We start from the raw sequence: 17,303 nt of genomic DNA on the forward strand, positions 1-17,303 counted from the left end.
AGCATGGGGATGGTGACATCTCTCTGACTTTTTCCTCACTCAGCACCGATTGTGTGCATGGTGCTGTGTTAGCCAAAAGAATCAGGTGGACAGTTCCTGCTCAGGGAGCTGCAGGAAGGGCCTTGGAGGAGGAGCTGGCTTTAAAACCGGGGTAGCATGAGGCATGGCATCCTCCTGGCTACCTCAAGAACACAGAGCACTGTCCCCTGGCCCAGCAAGGGCAGGCCAATTGTGAAAGGTTCAGGCAAGGGATGGGCAGAAGCTTTGGCTGATTGGTTTTAACCTGGCTCCCTATCGTGGGATTCCTGGCTTCCAGCCTCTGGGGTGGTCTCAAGGGGGATCTGCCTACCCAGCAGCCTCAGCCTTGGAGCCAGGAAGCTCTGCTCTTGAGTCACCGTGGGAAAGCCTAAGGGTGGAGAGCCCTGCTAGGCTGAGCACAGGGCACCAGCTGGGCTTGGGAGTCACTAATCACGTCAGACATGTCTTCAGTTTAAAGATTCAGTCCAAAATAGGCTGGATCCCGGGGGCCTTCTTCTGTGTTTATACAGACTTCACTTAGCTAGATACTGGCTGGCATTAATGGGGTTTTGCCTGAGTCCAGGTCCTCATTCAGGACTCATCTCTACAGAAATCATGCATTCAGAGCTTCTGTCTTTCAAAAAACAAAACCTGATCTGCTTGCGTCACTTCCTTCATCCCTCCCTTCTCCCCGGGGTGTCTCAGCCGTGGACAGTCTATGCATCCTTACTGGAGAAAGGCCACGCAAAGGGCTGAGTCTTGCACTGGAACAGAAGAGTTGGATCTCCGTCTCTGCTCTGTTTCCAGGGCTAGTGTATTCTGCAGCTGTGGGCTCTCGGCTGAGAGATCTTTGTCCCTGGCTCTTGAAAGTTTACCCTGGAGACAATCAAGCCTAATGGGTAGGAAAGAGATCCCTTGTTGGACAGATTCCCCTGACCACATCTGATTATTTCCCAGATCTACCAGTGTCTTCTCTCCTTACCCGCTCATACCCAAAACCTGTTGCTGCTGCAGGGCTTGGCTGCCTGAGCCAATTTGCTCCTGTTTGAGGTTCCAGTTTGCACTTGCATTTTTGTGCCTTACCCAGCACATACTTACTGTTATTGCTCTTTATTTATCCTGCTTTCTTTTGTGTGGCTGATAGCAAGGGATTTATTAGAAAATACCATTAGGGCTCAGAGGCATGTCTGGGAATCTCAGCAATTCGATCTCAGGACTGGCCCCCTTTGCAGTGCGTTTTTGTCAGTATGGGTGGAATGGACTCTGACCAATGGAGCTGTGCCAGTCACACTTGGATTGCGATCACAAGTTGCCTCCTGCCTGAGGGATAGAACTGGCATGTCACATTAGCACAGCAAGGTTTGTGTCTGAGTGCATGCAGTGCTCCCCTCGCTGGGGGAGATCAGGCCTGCACGAGTGTCTGAATGCATTCAGAGAGAGGGGATGCTGCTCTCCAGCACGCTGAGGAGCAGCTGTCGTTATTAGCCTGCAGTTACACCTAGGGCTGAGTGTGTTGCTGGTTTTCTGCAGTGCTAGGCTACTGTTGTATTTTTCCCCCATGCAGGCTGGATAAAAAGTCATCCTGTGTAGCCAACGTAAGCCAAACTCACTTCTAGTGGAAGCCCCCAGACCTCAGGGGGAAGCATTTGGCCTTTTGTCTTCCTGGTGCGCTTGCCCATCTTTGACAGTGTATTGTATTTCTTTGAATGCGCTCATTCTGCCTGGATGGCCTGTTCCCTCAGTGCTGCATATCCTGTGGAAATCAGGGCAGAGCCAGCAGCAAGCTTCCCCCCGCAAAAGCAATAGGTCTAATTTCCATATGCTGCTGTTCAGACTCCTGCTTTGGGAATGTCCTTTTCACAGTTACATTCTACCTGACTCACTCCTGCGGTCTCCTCGCTCTCTGTCCGAATGTGCTGTGCAGCATTGCCGCGTGCCGTTAAGCAACTGCCACATTCCACTGCAGAAGTGGCTGCGTCTCAGTGCTGGGTGAATTGAGCCCCGAGCGTAGTCTGATCTGTATATCGGTTTGGGTTTGTAAAGCAGGTTGGGATCCTCTGGGATGAAAGGTGCTAAACAAACATAACTGTATTATTACTTCTCTATGTTAGTCAGGTCTTTGCTGGGGGGAAGTCAGGAGGGGCTGTGGGTTTTGTCACCAGTAACCTTGGGTATACCTCATCTCTTTAACTGTGGGTGTCATTGTTCACACAGCGAAACAGAGAGGAAAGTGTGATGTGGAAAAATATGAATAAATGGAAGTTTAAATCCCTGTAGTAATAAAATGGGGCTGTTTAATCTGTGACAAAATATACTTTCCTTCAACCCTTCCCAAATTCAACACACCTTTGTTTAGAAATGGTCTTCTTCACCTTTGCTTATTCAGCATGTTTTACCAGTATTTTAAGCCCTGTTTTTTTACTTTCTGAGATACATGGTATGACTCAGGGATGCTCTAGTGCAATTATTTCCATCTTTCCTCCATGTCAAAGATAGAACTATAAAAAAAAATACTTTGCCAGGTAAAGTTAATGTTTAATATTTTCTATTGCTCATATCTTGTGGTACTTTTCAGTGTTGTCTTTTTCTATATAAGGCAAAAGCCAGTACACAAGGACATTGTATGTGTTTGTGTGAGTTGTACTATGGGCGAAAGCACAGGGCTGAGAGTCAGATTTGGGGTCTGTTTCCAGCTTTGCCACTGATCCATTATGGGACCTTAGGCAAGTCACATAATCTCACTCTATGCCTCAGTTTCCCTGTCTGTAAAACACAGCTAACCTGACAATATGTTGTGAGGCTTAGTGTTCAGTTAGGCAGTTTGTGTGTTAAGACCACGGGCCATCATACTGACGACCGTCGGTTCCTTGTGCTCCCCATCTGTCTGTCTTTCTCCATCTCTTCCTTGTTTTATATTTAGGTTTTGAGTTTGTTGGGGCAGGGACTGTTTTTGTGTTCTGTGTTTGTACAAAGGGGCCTGGTCCATGTCTAGGGCTCCTGGCTGCTATGATCATATAAATGATAGCAATAATAAGAAATGATATTTGAGATCCTCAGAAGGAAAGCACTAAGAGGGGTAAAGCATTATCATGTATTTGCGTAGGCCCTACATAATGTGGTAGTATTTTTCCTGGTAAGCAATTTGAATCTTTAAAATAAATTATTATTTAATTAAAAACAGTGAAAATGCACGGGTCCAACCTCCCCAGATTCTAACAGGGAAGTCTGATCCTGGAAATCCCTGTATGTAAATATAGGAAGCTGGGAATTCTGGCTGCTCCTTCCACATTAGCCTAAGGGCGAGAAGATCCATGTGTGCGTGGGAGTTAGCATCCTCTCCTCTCACACTGTGCTTCCTGCACCACCACTTTCGTTGCTTTGAGCCTCTCCTTTCATGTCCCCTCTTGGCTGGAGGGTGGGAACTTAGTGCAGGCCTAATGAGAGAGCTCCCTGCTCACCGGCCTCTCGCATTTACAGATCAAAACCCCATGGGGGCTCCTGGCCCAGTCTCCAGTTGGCAGGTTTGCATTCTGCCAGGAGAGGGGCACAGCGGAAGCCCTCAGCGGTGGGCTCGCTCCACACCAAGGGAACCCGTCTCTTCTTTCCGGAGCCCAGCAGGGCAGCATTCCTGCTGCCTCCGCCCCCCCCACCCCCCGCGTCAAATATTTATGTTTGCGAGTGGTGCAGGCTGGGTCTACGGCTCCTATCGCTGCCTCTCCAGGAGGAATGACTGCCCTTGGTGTTTGAGACTTCAGCTATAAATATCCCACCGTCAAGAGGGGCAGCCTGACAAAAGACACAATCCGACACCACGGCTACCCATTCGGAGTGACATTTTGTCAAATGCCATCGCGGGGCTTTACTTATCTGTGGGCACATGCCGCGGTGACCTTCATGGCTCCGGCTGGGTGCCTTCTCTCCCTATTTACATGTATTTATAACTTACTTTTCCATCTCCAGGGCTACCCTGCACCAGTCACTCCTCTCCTCCACCCCCCACTTCCCAACACCATATTCTGACTCAACCAGAGAAGGGTGCAGGAGTGGGACAGCTATGTCCTTGCCAAACGATGGCCCCTTTTCTGGAGCCAGGGAGGAGGAGGAGGCCTGGGCCTGAATCCCACTTGGGGTGGCTGATAACAAGGCTCACAGCCCAGGAACCCTGAAGATGCCAGCAGTCCATGGAAGCCCAGCAGAGTTCTGCTGAAAGCAGCTTTTCCCTGGACTGGCTGATGGGGGCTGGCAAGAGTGGGGCTCTGGACATGTGAGACAGGCCTTCAGTTAGGTAGGGTTGAAATCACTTCTCTCTAACGCAGGGGTCGGCAACCTTTCAGAAGTGGTGTGCCGAGTCTTCATTTATTCACTTTTAATTTAAGGTTTTGCGTGCCAGTAATACATTTTAACATTTTTTAGAAGGTCTCTCTCTGTAAGTTTATATATTATATAACTAAACTATTGTTGTATGTAAAGTAAACAAGGTTTTCAAAATGTTTAAGAAGCTTCATTTAAAATTAAATTAAAATGCTGATCATACGCCGCCGGCCCGCTCAGCCCGCTGCCAGCCTGGGGTTCCTTTCACCTAGGCCAGCAGTGGGCTGAGCGGGGCCTGCAGCCGGGACCCCGGCTGGCAAGGAGCCGGCAGCCAGAACCCCAGACCGGCAGCGGGCTGAGCGGCGCCGGCGGCCAGGACCCCAGACTGGCAGTGGGCTGAGCAGCTCAGCCCGCTGCCACTCAGCCCGCTGCTGGTCTGGGGTTCAGTCTGCTGGCTCCTGCCAGCCAGGGTCCTGGCTGCCGGCCCTGCTCAGCCCACTGCTGGTCTGGGATCCTGGCCCTGCCCACATAGAGTGGGTACCTGCCTTCTCCCTGGTTCTAGCCCATTCTCTTCCTCTCTCTCTGCACTGAGCTGAGGGTGGGAGTGCACTGAGCACAGGGCTGGGGGTGAAGGAGCAGGCTGGGGCTTGGGGGGAAGGGTCTGGCCAGGAGCTAGAAGGAGGGAGGGGACTCAGGGTTGGGGCAGGAGGTTTGGGTGTGGGGTGCTTACTAGGGCAGCTCCCATTTGGTGCGAGGGGTGCAGGTGGGAATGTGGGGGGGGGTTCAGGAGCTCCTGTTTGGTGCTCAGGTTGGGGGTGAGAATGTGGGGGGTGCAAGAGTCAGGACATGGGGTGAGGGGGCTGGGCATGGGGTGTGGGGGGTGCAGGAGTCAAGGCGGGGGGGCTTGGGGGCGGGGGGGTGCAGGGATCAGGGTAGAGGGCTGGGTCATGGGGGGGCAGGGCAGGAGGCTGGGGGGTGCAAGGGTGAGGGCAGAGGGCTGGGTGTGTGTGAGGTCAGGAGTCAGGGCAGAGGGCTGGGGGGGTGGGCTAGGGTCGTGGGGGTGCTCCCAACCCGCGGTCCAGAGCGGTTCACGGCAGGGGGCTGTAGGGGATATGCCCTGATTCCACCCCCTTCCCCAAGACCCCGTCCCCACCTCTTCTCCACCTCCTCCCCGCCGGCTCCGCTTCTCCCCCTCCCTTGCTTCTCCTCCTCCGTCTTAAGGGCCATCAGCTGATCGGGGGGGGGGGGGGGGGGAGGAGGAGGAGGAGGAGGGGCAGGAACCCAGCAGGCTGGAGGAAGAGGCGGGGGAGGGGGAGCTTGCCTGCCCTGTAGCAGCGGCCCAGCAGGACCAAGCTTCTTCACCCTGCCCCCGTAGCTGGGGGGGGCGGGGGGGGGCGGCGACAGGCAGGATTCTTAATGGCATGCTGCTGCCTGCCGGGGTCCGGCCGCCGGCCCTGTTCAGCCCGCTGCCGGCCTGGGTTTGGCAGTGGGCTGAGCGGGGCCGGCGGCTGGGACCCGGCAGGCAGCAGCGTGCCATTAAAAATGGGTTTGTGAGCCATCTTTGGCACATGTGCCATACGTTGCCAACCCCTGCTCTAACGGATTAGGAGGGTTTTGCAAGCTCTTTCTCTCCTAGCAAATGTGCAAGTCATCAGGGTGGGAAAGCCTTGGACAGAGGGAAAGGAGGACAGTAAGGTTTCTCTCCTGTCTATATGGCTGTGGCCCTGTACAAGCTCCTCTCTTTTATAACGCAGCTTCAGTGAGGCTGGGCCTATTCAATTCCCAGCTTGGGACACCTTGCACATTCTAGATGTGCAAAAGCCACAGACTTCTCCAGTGCCTCTTGGTTGTGCTCTAACATGGCATGGCTGTTTTGGCTGCCCTTAGCTTTTCCCCAACACTCCTGGGCTCTTCACTGCAGTGGATGAGGAGGAGACAGACCCAGCTCTGACATTAGTCTGCGAACGCTGCTCTGAGCCCCAGGAAGAGGTGACCACTCAGGGGTGACACAAGGTGCTCCCCCGCGCCGGGCTACGCTGGCTAGCTCTGTGAAGCTCCCAGTCCCTGCTGCCCCAGGGAACGTGGGCCTCAGATATAACCCTTCAGGAGGGGTACAGACTAATCAGGCCAAGTTCAGTGCTGGTCTGAGCGTGGGCTCACTTTGACTGTAGTGAGAACTGGGTACACTTACTCCGGAGCTGAGATTGGCCCACTGTGTCCATTGAAGGGCCCCGTTTCCAGACTCATCACACTCCTTGTGTGCACAAACCCCTGCAGCCGCATGCACATGTCAGATCCCCAAGTGTACTAGCCACACACTTACTCTGGTCACTTCGCGCCCCGTTCCTCCCCACCTTCACCAGGGCTAAACATCTACTTCTCGAAAGCAAACCCATTCAGCAGAGCAGCCCTAGGAAGGTATGGAGGCCCCGCGGCTCCCATCTCAGCCAGTGGGGCACTCAGCACATCTTGGGGTCAGATATGTGGGCTGGAAGCATCACACGAGAGCTCATCCTGATAGCTGGGTCAGAAGTTCATCAGAGTGAAACAATCTCTGTGTCTGTCTCCCTGGATGTCCGTAATCCGCATTTCAAACTGTCGGTAATTACGGATTTCCCTGGTAAGCCCAGACGGCTCTCGCCAAAACCCCTGCACAAGGATTTTCTGTCCTTTTTAGAAACAATCCAGAGTGGGGCCAAAGCTCCCCTGCCTTTCAGACACACAGACATTAACCTGCACCCGCGTGTGCAACCCTTCCGGTGCTGTTTCCAGCCCTTGGGCTCTGAGTGCGTCACTGAAGGAGCCCTGCGTGGTCCGTGTATTTGGTCACCTTGTGTCAGTTTGTGACCCAACTAAAACGCTACTGGCTAATTTGGGGCTCTCTCCTGAGTGCTAATGTATATTTCTCTCTTAATGCTTCAAGTAGGCACTTAGTCATGAGAGGACGGCTCTGGGTGGGATGAGTCACCGCAGAAGCTGCAGCTCTTTGTGAGTAGATGGCTGCTTGTTTCTGGCTGGGGTTATTGCTTCCTACAGCCTCTCCGGGGTACGGTCACTTTTCTTCCTTTTTCTTGCCTAGAGAGCCGCAAAGCGGCGTTTGAATGACAAGCCTATTGCAAAGCATCCTGGGGACATTTATGCAAATGACAATGTAAATCTGGCCTTCGAGGCTTAAACTGGATTAAGTTATTGAGAAGCTGTTGCAGTCAGTCCAGCAGCATTTTAGCAGCGGCAGACTTAGAAGCTTAAACTTTTGCAGCCTCGCTAAACCTGAGCGCAATTTGCATGTGATTACCCAGGGCACTTTGAGCTGTACTGCAAAGTACTTTGCCGTGATTTAAGGTGCTAGAATTAGGGGTTTCCTGGACTAGGGAAATTTGCACCAGTGTAACTGTAATGATATTGAGATTAACAGACCCACTGCACACTAGTGCAGTGGGATTTGTGCAGCATATCAACACGGGGTAGCTACATGGGAGCAGGAAATCCCGGTGTAGGCAAGACTTACATGCACCTTGTTCCGCTAGATCCCTCAATGCAGTGTAGATAATAATACACTATAGATTCAGCTGTCCTCATGGTTGTTTTATACACCTCGCTCTGAGAGGCAAGGCTTTTTTCCTGGTAGTAAGCATTTTCAGAGGCTAAAAGCTCAGGTAAGCATTAACATGGGGAGAAATTGAACACTGATTGCCCAGTGGGTTCCAGCAGCAGGCAGAGCAGCTGGCTCGATGCTCCTGAAATGCTGGCCTGCACTATTTTAGCTGCCCACGTGGTAGCAGAGTTACAATTCTTCAGAGATCATGTAGAAATAGTACGGGAATTGTGTTTCTTTCCAAGAAAGTGCACAGATTACAGACCGGGGCCTGCGTGCAGATACCGTCTTGGAGAGGCGCTGGGTTAAAGCTTGCCTTCTGCAGTCTGCCTTCGGTAAAATGAAAAAGTGCTTGTCTTGAAGGCTGCAGGATGGGTGGTTTGCTTCCAGATGGCTGGACTCCCTGCTTCCCCTCCACCTCCATTCAACTCTAAGCCTTGCAGGCAAAGGCCAATTTATATCCTCTGAGCATGTGCCATCATCTGTTCCCTGGAGCTGGCTGATGGGGTAGAAATGAGCTAGGCTTCCTGTCTCTGATAGAGGTCCCTCCTGAGCTGTAGCAAGGAGGCTGCAGGCCCAGTTTTTCTTACTGATCCCAGCCTGGTTTGAAGGAGCCAGCACATTCAAAGCCCCTGGATATAGGCCCAAAGCCTAGCACACTCCAAATAAGAGGGAGGCCTTTGTGGAGCTGCCTAATCTAAAGAGCCCAAGTGCACATTTAGTTTTGAAAGAAGGGAAAACATTGTTAATCCAATCCCTTGTTAATCCAATATTTGAATTGCAGTTGGTCTCAGGGAGACACTTCACTTAGCTTTCGAGAAAAGGCCTCCCACATGGTAACACGTGGGTTAAACAGCTCCAGAAGGAGAACATTCAGAGACTTCGGGCTTTCCAGATAAATGTCCTGTTCCAGCCCTGTGACCAGGATGGCGAAGAGAACTGAGACCTACTCTTCCCGTTGTAACCAGGGTAGAGTTTGGGTCAAAGCTCTGCTGAATCAGGGACTTCTTGGGGCATAGCCCTGATCAAAGGGGCATGTCTGCCACAAGCCAAAGAATTCAGCAATCAAGTAACTTGGCCTGTCAGAGCAGCGCAGGCTGCATTTCTCAGCCCTGTTCTCTCTGTTGTAACAGCCCACAGCAATTATGTCAAATATTGTTTTTCTCTTTAACAACATTCAAAATTGCTGCTGGCGGGCTGTGCTGATGAGTGCTGCCAGGCGGGGAACTAACCTCGCCACTGGCTTCTCCTCCTGCCCTGCTTCTAGGAAGCCAATAGGATAGTTGGCACTAGCTAGTTTCTTAGACAGTTCAGCACCAGAGTGCACATGGGGGTGGGGGGTGGAGAGGGAAGGGGTCAGAGGGAATCACCGGCTAGAGAGAGATATTACCCAAATAATTAAAAGTGAGGGCCAGATCTTCCTTTGGCGTCAGCGGAGCTGTGTCAGTTTACATCAGCTGGGCATCCAGCCCACACTCTTTATTTGGCTCCCCTGAGAAATGGAAAGAAACGTCTACCTCTCTAGTTCTAGAACTGGCTCTGTCCTGGCCTTGGACGCATGAGCCTCTCTTCATTCATCTCTCTTTAAAGATAATACCGGCTAAGCCCCGGGCAGTTCATATGTCACAGCCTTAAAGGAGGCGTGGGCACGCTCTCTGGGTCATGCACATAAGGGGCACTCGTGCAGCAGAACTCTGGTTTTGAAATCCTTCCCCGGAGCCCACCTCAGTCTGTGGAGCCCAAGTCCACGTATAAGTCCACATTTAATTCTGAAAGAAGGGAAAACACTTCCTGCCTTGTGAATCCACTATTTGAATTGTTTGTCTGTGTGTGGCATTAGCTGTTCCCTGGAGCAGGCTGGTGGGGTAAAAGAAGAGCTTGGCTCTCTGCTGCAGATAGAGGGGGCCATCGTGGGCTGTTACCCACTGGTAAGAATTAAAAAAACAAACACAAAATGCCCTAGGACAGAGGCTGCCTCTGTGTCTGTCAGGGCATTCTGTGTCGTCGTCTATTTAAGTTATAAGCTCCTCACAGCAGGGAGCCTGCTCCTGGTGCTTAACAGTAAATTAATAATAGTTTCAGTGCTCTGTCCATCCGGTAACCAGAGTCTCTGTTGAAGTAAAGCTCTTTGCAATGCGTATCCGACTGTCGGCAGCTTCTCTGTCCTACTTTAGTCAATAACCGAGATCTTTTCTCCCTGAAAGGAGCGTGCAGGAAACTCATGATTTCAGGAAAGCCATGGAAGCCATCTTAAAGTCACTGTCATGTAAGCCACCGAAAATTGCATGTCTGGTATTCTTGACAGGCTGCTGGGTGCTCTGCGGTAGCCTTGATCCTCACGTGCCAGTCAATCATGGCTAGGGTCATCCTATATGATCTTGAATTTGACAAGCACAAAGCCAGCCCTCCCCCCTCAAAACCCCTCTATTAGGTGAGAAATGGAAACACCAACGTATATATTTCTGAGTTACCTTCGAAGTTTTGCTTCTGCCTTCACCTCTCCACCTTTGTGGTCATGTGGTTACTGCCCTCGTGATACCTACACAGTGCTGACAATGGCAGCATTGTGAGCACTCCTGCTGGCTGTTACCCCCATTCCCAGAGGGTTGTAAGAATCTGGAGTAATTTCCAAAATGAAGTGAATCCCACTGTGCATTGGTTCCCAGTCCCAAAGTCAGGTGAGTTTTCCCCATGGATCTGGAGTGGTGATCGGTTGATTCTCAAATCCCCTGGGCAAGTCTCTGAACTTTGCTGAGCTCCAGTGCACACGAATCAGTTGTCTCGAGTGACAGATGGCTCAGAATTTTCACATCTCTCTCCATGGGTGTTTGCTGGCCACACACCAAGAACCAACGGGCTGTTTTCCCTATAAACTCCTGAGTGAAATTAGAACAAAGTTTGTTCCTCCCCAAGCCAGCAGGAAGGGCACAGACTGGGAAAAGGGAAAGCTGGACCAGCCCAGATCCAGTCTCCGTGGTCAGTAGACCCAGCATAGCCAAGTCCTACCTACCATTCCCCTACCCCTGACTAGGATAGGGGGAGGGGAAGAATTGAAAATACTATCACCTGCCCTCCTGCCAAGTGCCTTTATTCTATTTCTCCATGGCAGGCAGCCAACATGGGATTCTTTCCTCATTGCTGAAGTGAACTTTGTGCTGGGCAAAAGTGCTGGGATTGATAAATCCCCTGGAGACAAGTTCTTCCTTGACAGAGCTGATACCACACTGGCAGCGCTATCTTCTTTCTACCCCACCTCAAGTGTGGCCTGGATAATACGGTGTCACAGCAGGGAGCTCATTCAGTCCTTGGTTTCCATGTGGCGATTGCCAGCCAAGGCGCGAGCTGTGGTGGTGGTTTGTGCTGTCCGTCTGCTAGGAACTGAACTAAGGCTCTCCCCACTTTTCACATATGGGGTCCCTCCATCCAGCAGTCAGATGGGGATGACTTTTGGCCACTACCAACCTGAGCTGGATACGAAGTTATTGTGGTTCCTATTAGCCTGAGCTGGCCAGTCCCTCAAGCAGCAGCATGGCAGTACCAAGACACTGATTTCATTCTCTCCCCCTGCCCCCTTCGAGTGCCAGCTGGGCAGCTCAGCATTCCAAGGAGGCATTAGGTTGCAGGAGTTTATTTTTACACCGCTCTGTTAGGAATGGGTACGTGTCGCATCTGTAGAGATGATCAAAAGATGTCCCAAGTGCAGGTGTCAGCTGCTCCTTGTGATCTCAACACCAGGATCTTTTTCCTTGTGGCATATCAAAGGGAACAGGAGAATCAGACTGTTGCTTTTTTAATTGAAAATATATCTAAAACGGGGGTTTCTAAAAATAAAAACCATTGCCTCTGTTCCCATGGGAAGAATTGGGGGACAGAGGGAGCCAGAGCAATTGCTGGAAACAGACATTTTTGGGGATAGACACAAGAAACACGTAAGGAAATCAGGACCACACTGTAACAGGCGATGAGGGAATCTGAAGGCCCAAAGGGCACCAGTGCCCCAGAGCTAACCCATATCCATTCGAGAGCAGATGCAGAAAGGGGAGGATAAAGGCAGGAAACTGTATCCCTGTATGTCTACAATGGGTTGGCTTAGGGGAAATCCGAAGCTTCTGGTTTGAAATCCTCCGATTCCCTGGTCCCACAGGTTTGACTTGACTCTTCGTCCTAAATGAATTCGGGCCATTTACAGCATGGGAGGTCAGCCGGGTGAGGAGTTAAAAGTCAAAGCCCCAGCAGGCCTGGGTAAACTTGAAAGATCCTGCAGCCCTTCATGGGTTTGCCCTGGTGTCCTTGTCAGCATTTCTCCTTCCCATTCTCTTATGCAGTTTGCTTCTGGCACTTGGCTGTCCCTCTTGATGCGATGGTGCATTCCAGAGATCTAGCAATGGGCCCAATCCTGTTTGCCTTACTTGCTTGAATCAGACTTATTGGCACCACTGGGGTGGCAAGGCAAGTAGATGTTGGCCCTGTAACTGTAAAAAACTTCTGGGATCCTTTGACATGAGCGTGCTTCCTACATACAGAAACACACATTGTAATGCAGCCTTGCCAGTGGGAAAGACGATGGAGAACATGCTTTCAGAGCCATTGCTTGTTTGAAACCAGGTTCTGTGCTGCTTGTTGGAATTTTGCCCTGTGTTGAGCAGGATGAGTGCAGCTGTCTGAAAGTACTTAGAGCCTTGTTATAGTGCTCGGTGAGGATCTGTCTCTCTGTAAGGCTCTGGTGCCTCAGCTCCCAGACACATGAAACCCACTCAGAATGCTCCTCGTGGTTGCCTCGCCTTGCAACCACCCTCCAGACAAGTTGCCCTTTCTTTCGCCTTCCCCGAGGGTGGTGTTGATAAAGAGAGAAGGAAGCTGGGGGGCTTAATGTTCACTCCTTGTGGAACAGTGTCCTAAACCAGCCTGGAAAATAGGGACAGGACACACAGTCCCATTCCCTGAGTCTCAGGAAACTAGACCAGTTATCCCAGATAATCCCAATTAAAAAAAACAAAACAAAAAAAAAACGAGTGAAACTGTCTATTCCATTCCTGTAACTTCTTGTGAAGTCGATTTTACTTCCACTTGTTGAATCCTGAAAAGATTATTTAGGGCACTTTAATGCAGCTCCTGGGATGTTTTTTCTCTCTTCACAGCCTCTCGGATGCTCAAATGTTTGTCTGATCTGAAATGCAGTCACTATATAAATAAACTTGCTTCCCCATTCATCAGAAAACACCCACGAATTGGCCAGTAACAGCAAGAATTGTGTCACACCTTTCGCCTCCAGATTCAAATCCTGCCCCGGCCATTAGTAGAGGCAGACAAACTATGAACCAGTTAATGACTTGTGGTGAGTGACATGAAAGGAGTTGGTGACCTCAGCTCAGAAGGGAAGAACTGAGAGCCTGCTCCGTTGAAGTCAGTGGGAGTTGGGCCCTCGACTTTAGAAGAGGCAGGATCAGAGTATGAATGGGCCATGGAGTCTGACAGACACTCACCCCAGTGTAGGAGGGAGACCTGTTTGCATGGGCAGTGTGTGTGGGACTCTCAGCTTTCCACTAGGGGGCTATGCGTGCTCTGTGCGCAGAGATGAGGCCTTCAGCCTTCAGGGCTGTCAAACGAAGTGCTGATTTCAAACCAACCCTGTATTAGCCAGCCAGGCTTTTTTGCAACCACAGCGGGAATAGGACCCTGTCTGGGGCTCTGTGTGTGTGTGTTGCAGCTGGAACAGAAGAGGGTCAGGAATGAAGAGACTCCTCTCTGTACTCAATAATTAGAGCACATTGACTGAGACACCCAAACTGTTTGACACACTTTCAAATTAGCATTTGCCTGGGGATCACTTTTTGCTTTAAACAAATCCCCCCCTTCACATTCATTCCTGGCCCCCACAGCCAGTACCTTTCACATACCCATGCTCTCTGGTTGGCAGGGCATTGGCATAATGTCAATGGGGGCCTTGCCCTTGGCCATTTTTGCGTCCGTGGTGCCGGTGTGTAACGCAGTCGTATGTTCTGCCCCTCAGAGAGCCGTGTGGCTTTGCAGCAAGGCAGCCATCGGGAAGGAGGTGGAAACGGGGCAGGTCTCAGCTGCTTTTCATGATTACATGGATATTTTTAGCTCTGTTCCTAGAGCTTAAATTGGCCTGGGTGCGCCAGGAATTGATTCCTCTCTACACTAGGTTTTTTGAGAGAGTGTGTGTGTGTGCACGCGCGTGCTGCGTTGGACACAATGGAAAGAGAGATGGGGAATTAAGAATCTGTGTTGCCTTCCTCAGTGATTCAGCCGCAGGGGGAATGTGAAACTGACTCGACAGGATTGTCACTGGAGGTTGGATAATTTGGAGGTGATACAGTGATGGCTGGGGTTACAGCGTTTGAGTCACGTGACAGGTGGGAGGATGTGGAAGAGCAGAGGGGCCAGAAGATGGGTTTGGGAGATGGAAGGGCTGGCTTGTCTAGCTGTGAAACCACCCACTCAAAAGTCTTGCCCAGAGCAGGGCTGTCTTATGTGCCCTGTAAGCCTCTTGCTCTCCTCTCTAGTTGCTGACTTATCAGGGCAGTGGGATTAGCCCTGGCTGTCTGCAGGATGTCACCAAAGGCTGGAGTGGCTTAAGTTTCCCTGAAGAGCACGGACTGCTGCTTTGCCAGCATCTGGCCTGTATGGTTTTGAGCTTGTGCTTGCTAGAGGAGACCAAGGTATTCCCTTGCAAAAGCACCCTGTTGTGACACTGGCAGAACCTGCGCTGGAGCTTCTGACACACGGATACGGATACCGTGTTCTGACACACGGAACACAGTTTTGTGGCAGTTTTTGAATTGCAGCCTTGTAGGGCAGCTTTCCAAAGTTTCTGATGTGAACTTGAAATGATGTGGGCACTCCCAGTTGAGTGGCAAAGTTCACAATGAAGAGAATCCCCTGTGCTACCTCACTGCCATGTAATTGTTCCAAACTTGGCCATATGCCAGTAAGCTGCTCCTGGGGTAAATATGACCCATAATACTCAGTAGTGCTTCCCTCTGCTGCTCTCAACTTTAATATTGGGGGTAGCGCATCAATACTACAGCTCCCAGTGTGCAATGCTCTGTCTTTATATCAGCCCCTTGACTAGAGATGGAGCAGTGCATGCTGGGAGCTGAAGTCTGCAGGCCACATCTCTACATTCAAGTTGAAGTCTGTTGAAATCTGCTCATTTTAAGCAGATGTGGTTTGGTTTTTGGGCTCCTGTAAGTTGCCAATGAGGCCCGTGGTTGGGCAATGTTTCGGTACCCTGAGTCAGGTGCAACTCAACCCGCATGTAACAGACAGGCATTTTATGAGACCCTGGGCTTTGGCTGCTGTATCAGGCTTTTCTGGCGCTGGCAGGTGGAGGAGAAGATGGCCGGGCTCACCCCCTCTCGTCTCTTCACAGTATGAGGTGTCTGGCGAGGAGCACCTTTACTCTGATTTCCCTGAGATTGACCTGTCCCCGTTGGACGCCAGTGACTTTGACTCTGCCAGCTGCTTCAGCGAGCTGCAGTGGTGTGCCGAGCACTCAGAGACCGAGTCCAGCCAGTACAGCACGGACGACTCCGAGCTCCTTCAGGTACCGTGTGCCATGCAGCTCCCTGGCCCAAGGCAGAGGCCACCAAGCGGCGCTTTCACTCTGGGGCGAATCTTTCCTCCTGGTCTCCCTCTCCTCCCCTGCCCCCCACCTACAAGTAGAGGGCATTGATGTTGTCCCTTCAGCCCACTGAAAGGAGGAAGCCACCTCTGGGAAGGGGCAGGGAATGCTGTGTTGTCCCCTAGCCTAGCCAAAGAAGAGCAGTAAAGACTGAGCGATCTGGGGTTAGTCTGTCCTGGCCATTCACTATGGACCCTATCCAGGTCCCACTGATGTCAGTGGAAAGCCCCCCATTTATTCCAGGGGGCTTTGGAGCAGGTTCTCTCTGAGGAGCGCGGTCACCGAGAACAGATTTCCCACTCCCCGAACTGCCCTCCAGCCCCTGCCAGTCAAGAACAATGCAAACCGTGTTGAACTGCAGGGAGGCGGCTGTGCTGGACTGCAGCACACCCCTCCCTCCACCCTCCCCACCCCCAAACACACATTCCCCTGCAGCACGGGGAGCCAGCACAGGGCACCCAGCCCATGTGCACACACCTCACTACACGGACGCACAAAGTCACTGCCCAGTGCTGCATATCCAGCCCATTGAAGCCAAGGCAGCTGAGGTTCAGGACGGGGCCTCCTGTGGGCTTCTCCCCAGGTAACATCGCCTCATCTCCTTCCTTTTCCTAGATCAGCATGGGGAAGCAGAGGACAGGTGGCGGGATGAGGAGGGGAGGGGGTCCGGGCTATTAGTCTCTCTTCCCCAGCTGATTAGCGCTCCATTAATTGGCACTCAGTTTCTAAATGGGGCAAGCGGAGTAAGGCTATAATGAGGTGGTGGAAGAATAGAAGAGGGCTGCTGAACCAACTCTCCTGTGATGTATTATTAAAAGGAAATTACAGCGGAGTGCCTGGTGCGTCCTGTTTGATTTTAGGGCTGACAGGTTGTGCTGGGGTGGGTGGCAGCTGTGGTTCCTAAGAGGCTCAGCAGCAGCACGGAGCGGAGTGGCACAGGAATGTTAATTTCCAGCATGCAGAAGACAGCTTCCCTTTTATCTGACTCTCCAGCTTCAGCATCACCTCTGCATTCTGCGCACACGTTTATTTATAGCAGAGACTCCCTCTCAATGAATTGCGCTCTGAACAGACATGCGAGCATCATGCTCATAGCTGATCTGCATTTGGGGGGAGGCGCTCTGGATTGTCTAATGAGCAAGTAGGAAGTGGCCCACTCAGGCCACTCATGGGTCACACACAGGATGTTAGTTCACCCTCTCTTCCCCACAGCACTGTCACTCCAGACTCCGCTCCACTATTGTGCAGTCAGGAGGCAGCGTGGCAGTGGATGGGAGGGACATGGGGCTGGGAGTCAGGAGATGTGGTTGTGCAGCCCAGCTGTGCCACTGGCTTCCTATGTGACCTTAGGCCAGCAGCTTTTCCCTGCCTCAGTCTCTCCATCTGAAACATGGGGAAGATGAAGGGTGTTCCCCATCCAGAAGGCTTTGAGGTCTATTGTTGGGCAACGCAGTATTAGTGCTAAGCTTTATCATTGTCCCTGTGTGTGTCTGTGCCTGTGTGTATATAAACGGGGGTTAGGTGGGTAGATTACCAGGCGCACCAGCCTGATGGTTGTAAACAAACACCTTGCTTACAAAGTAGAGCTGGACCCAAGTCACCAAGTTTGGATCCAGAATCAGATCCAAATCCAGACTTCACTGACATTTGAGGTGCTTCTTACAGACACACAAATTCATCTCTGGATCTGATCTTCCAGTGCAAGGGGCATGCTGGTCCAGCGTCCTGCTT

General features: G+C 51.5%; 1 protein-coding gene across 1 annotated transcript in view; it reads left to right on the forward strand.

The window, feature by feature from the left end:
- PPARGC1B (PPARG coactivator 1 beta) overlaps window positions 1–17,303 on the forward strand; it is a 95,509-nt gene that overhangs the window by 47,917 nt on the left and 30,289 nt on the right. Inside the window, exon 2 of the mRNA XM_074960599.1 lies at window positions 15,321–15,494. Coding sequence (XP_074816700.1) covers window positions 15,321–15,494 — 174 coding nt within the window. The remainder of the gene's footprint in view (window positions 1–15,320; window positions 15,495–17,303) is intronic.

This window comes from Natator depressus, chromosome 8 (assembly GCF_965152275.1).
Source record: "Natator depressus isolate rNatDep1 chromosome 8, rNatDep2.hap1, whole genome shotgun sequence".
Taxonomy (NCBI): domain Eukaryota; kingdom Metazoa; phylum Chordata; order Testudines; family Cheloniidae; genus Natator; species Natator depressus.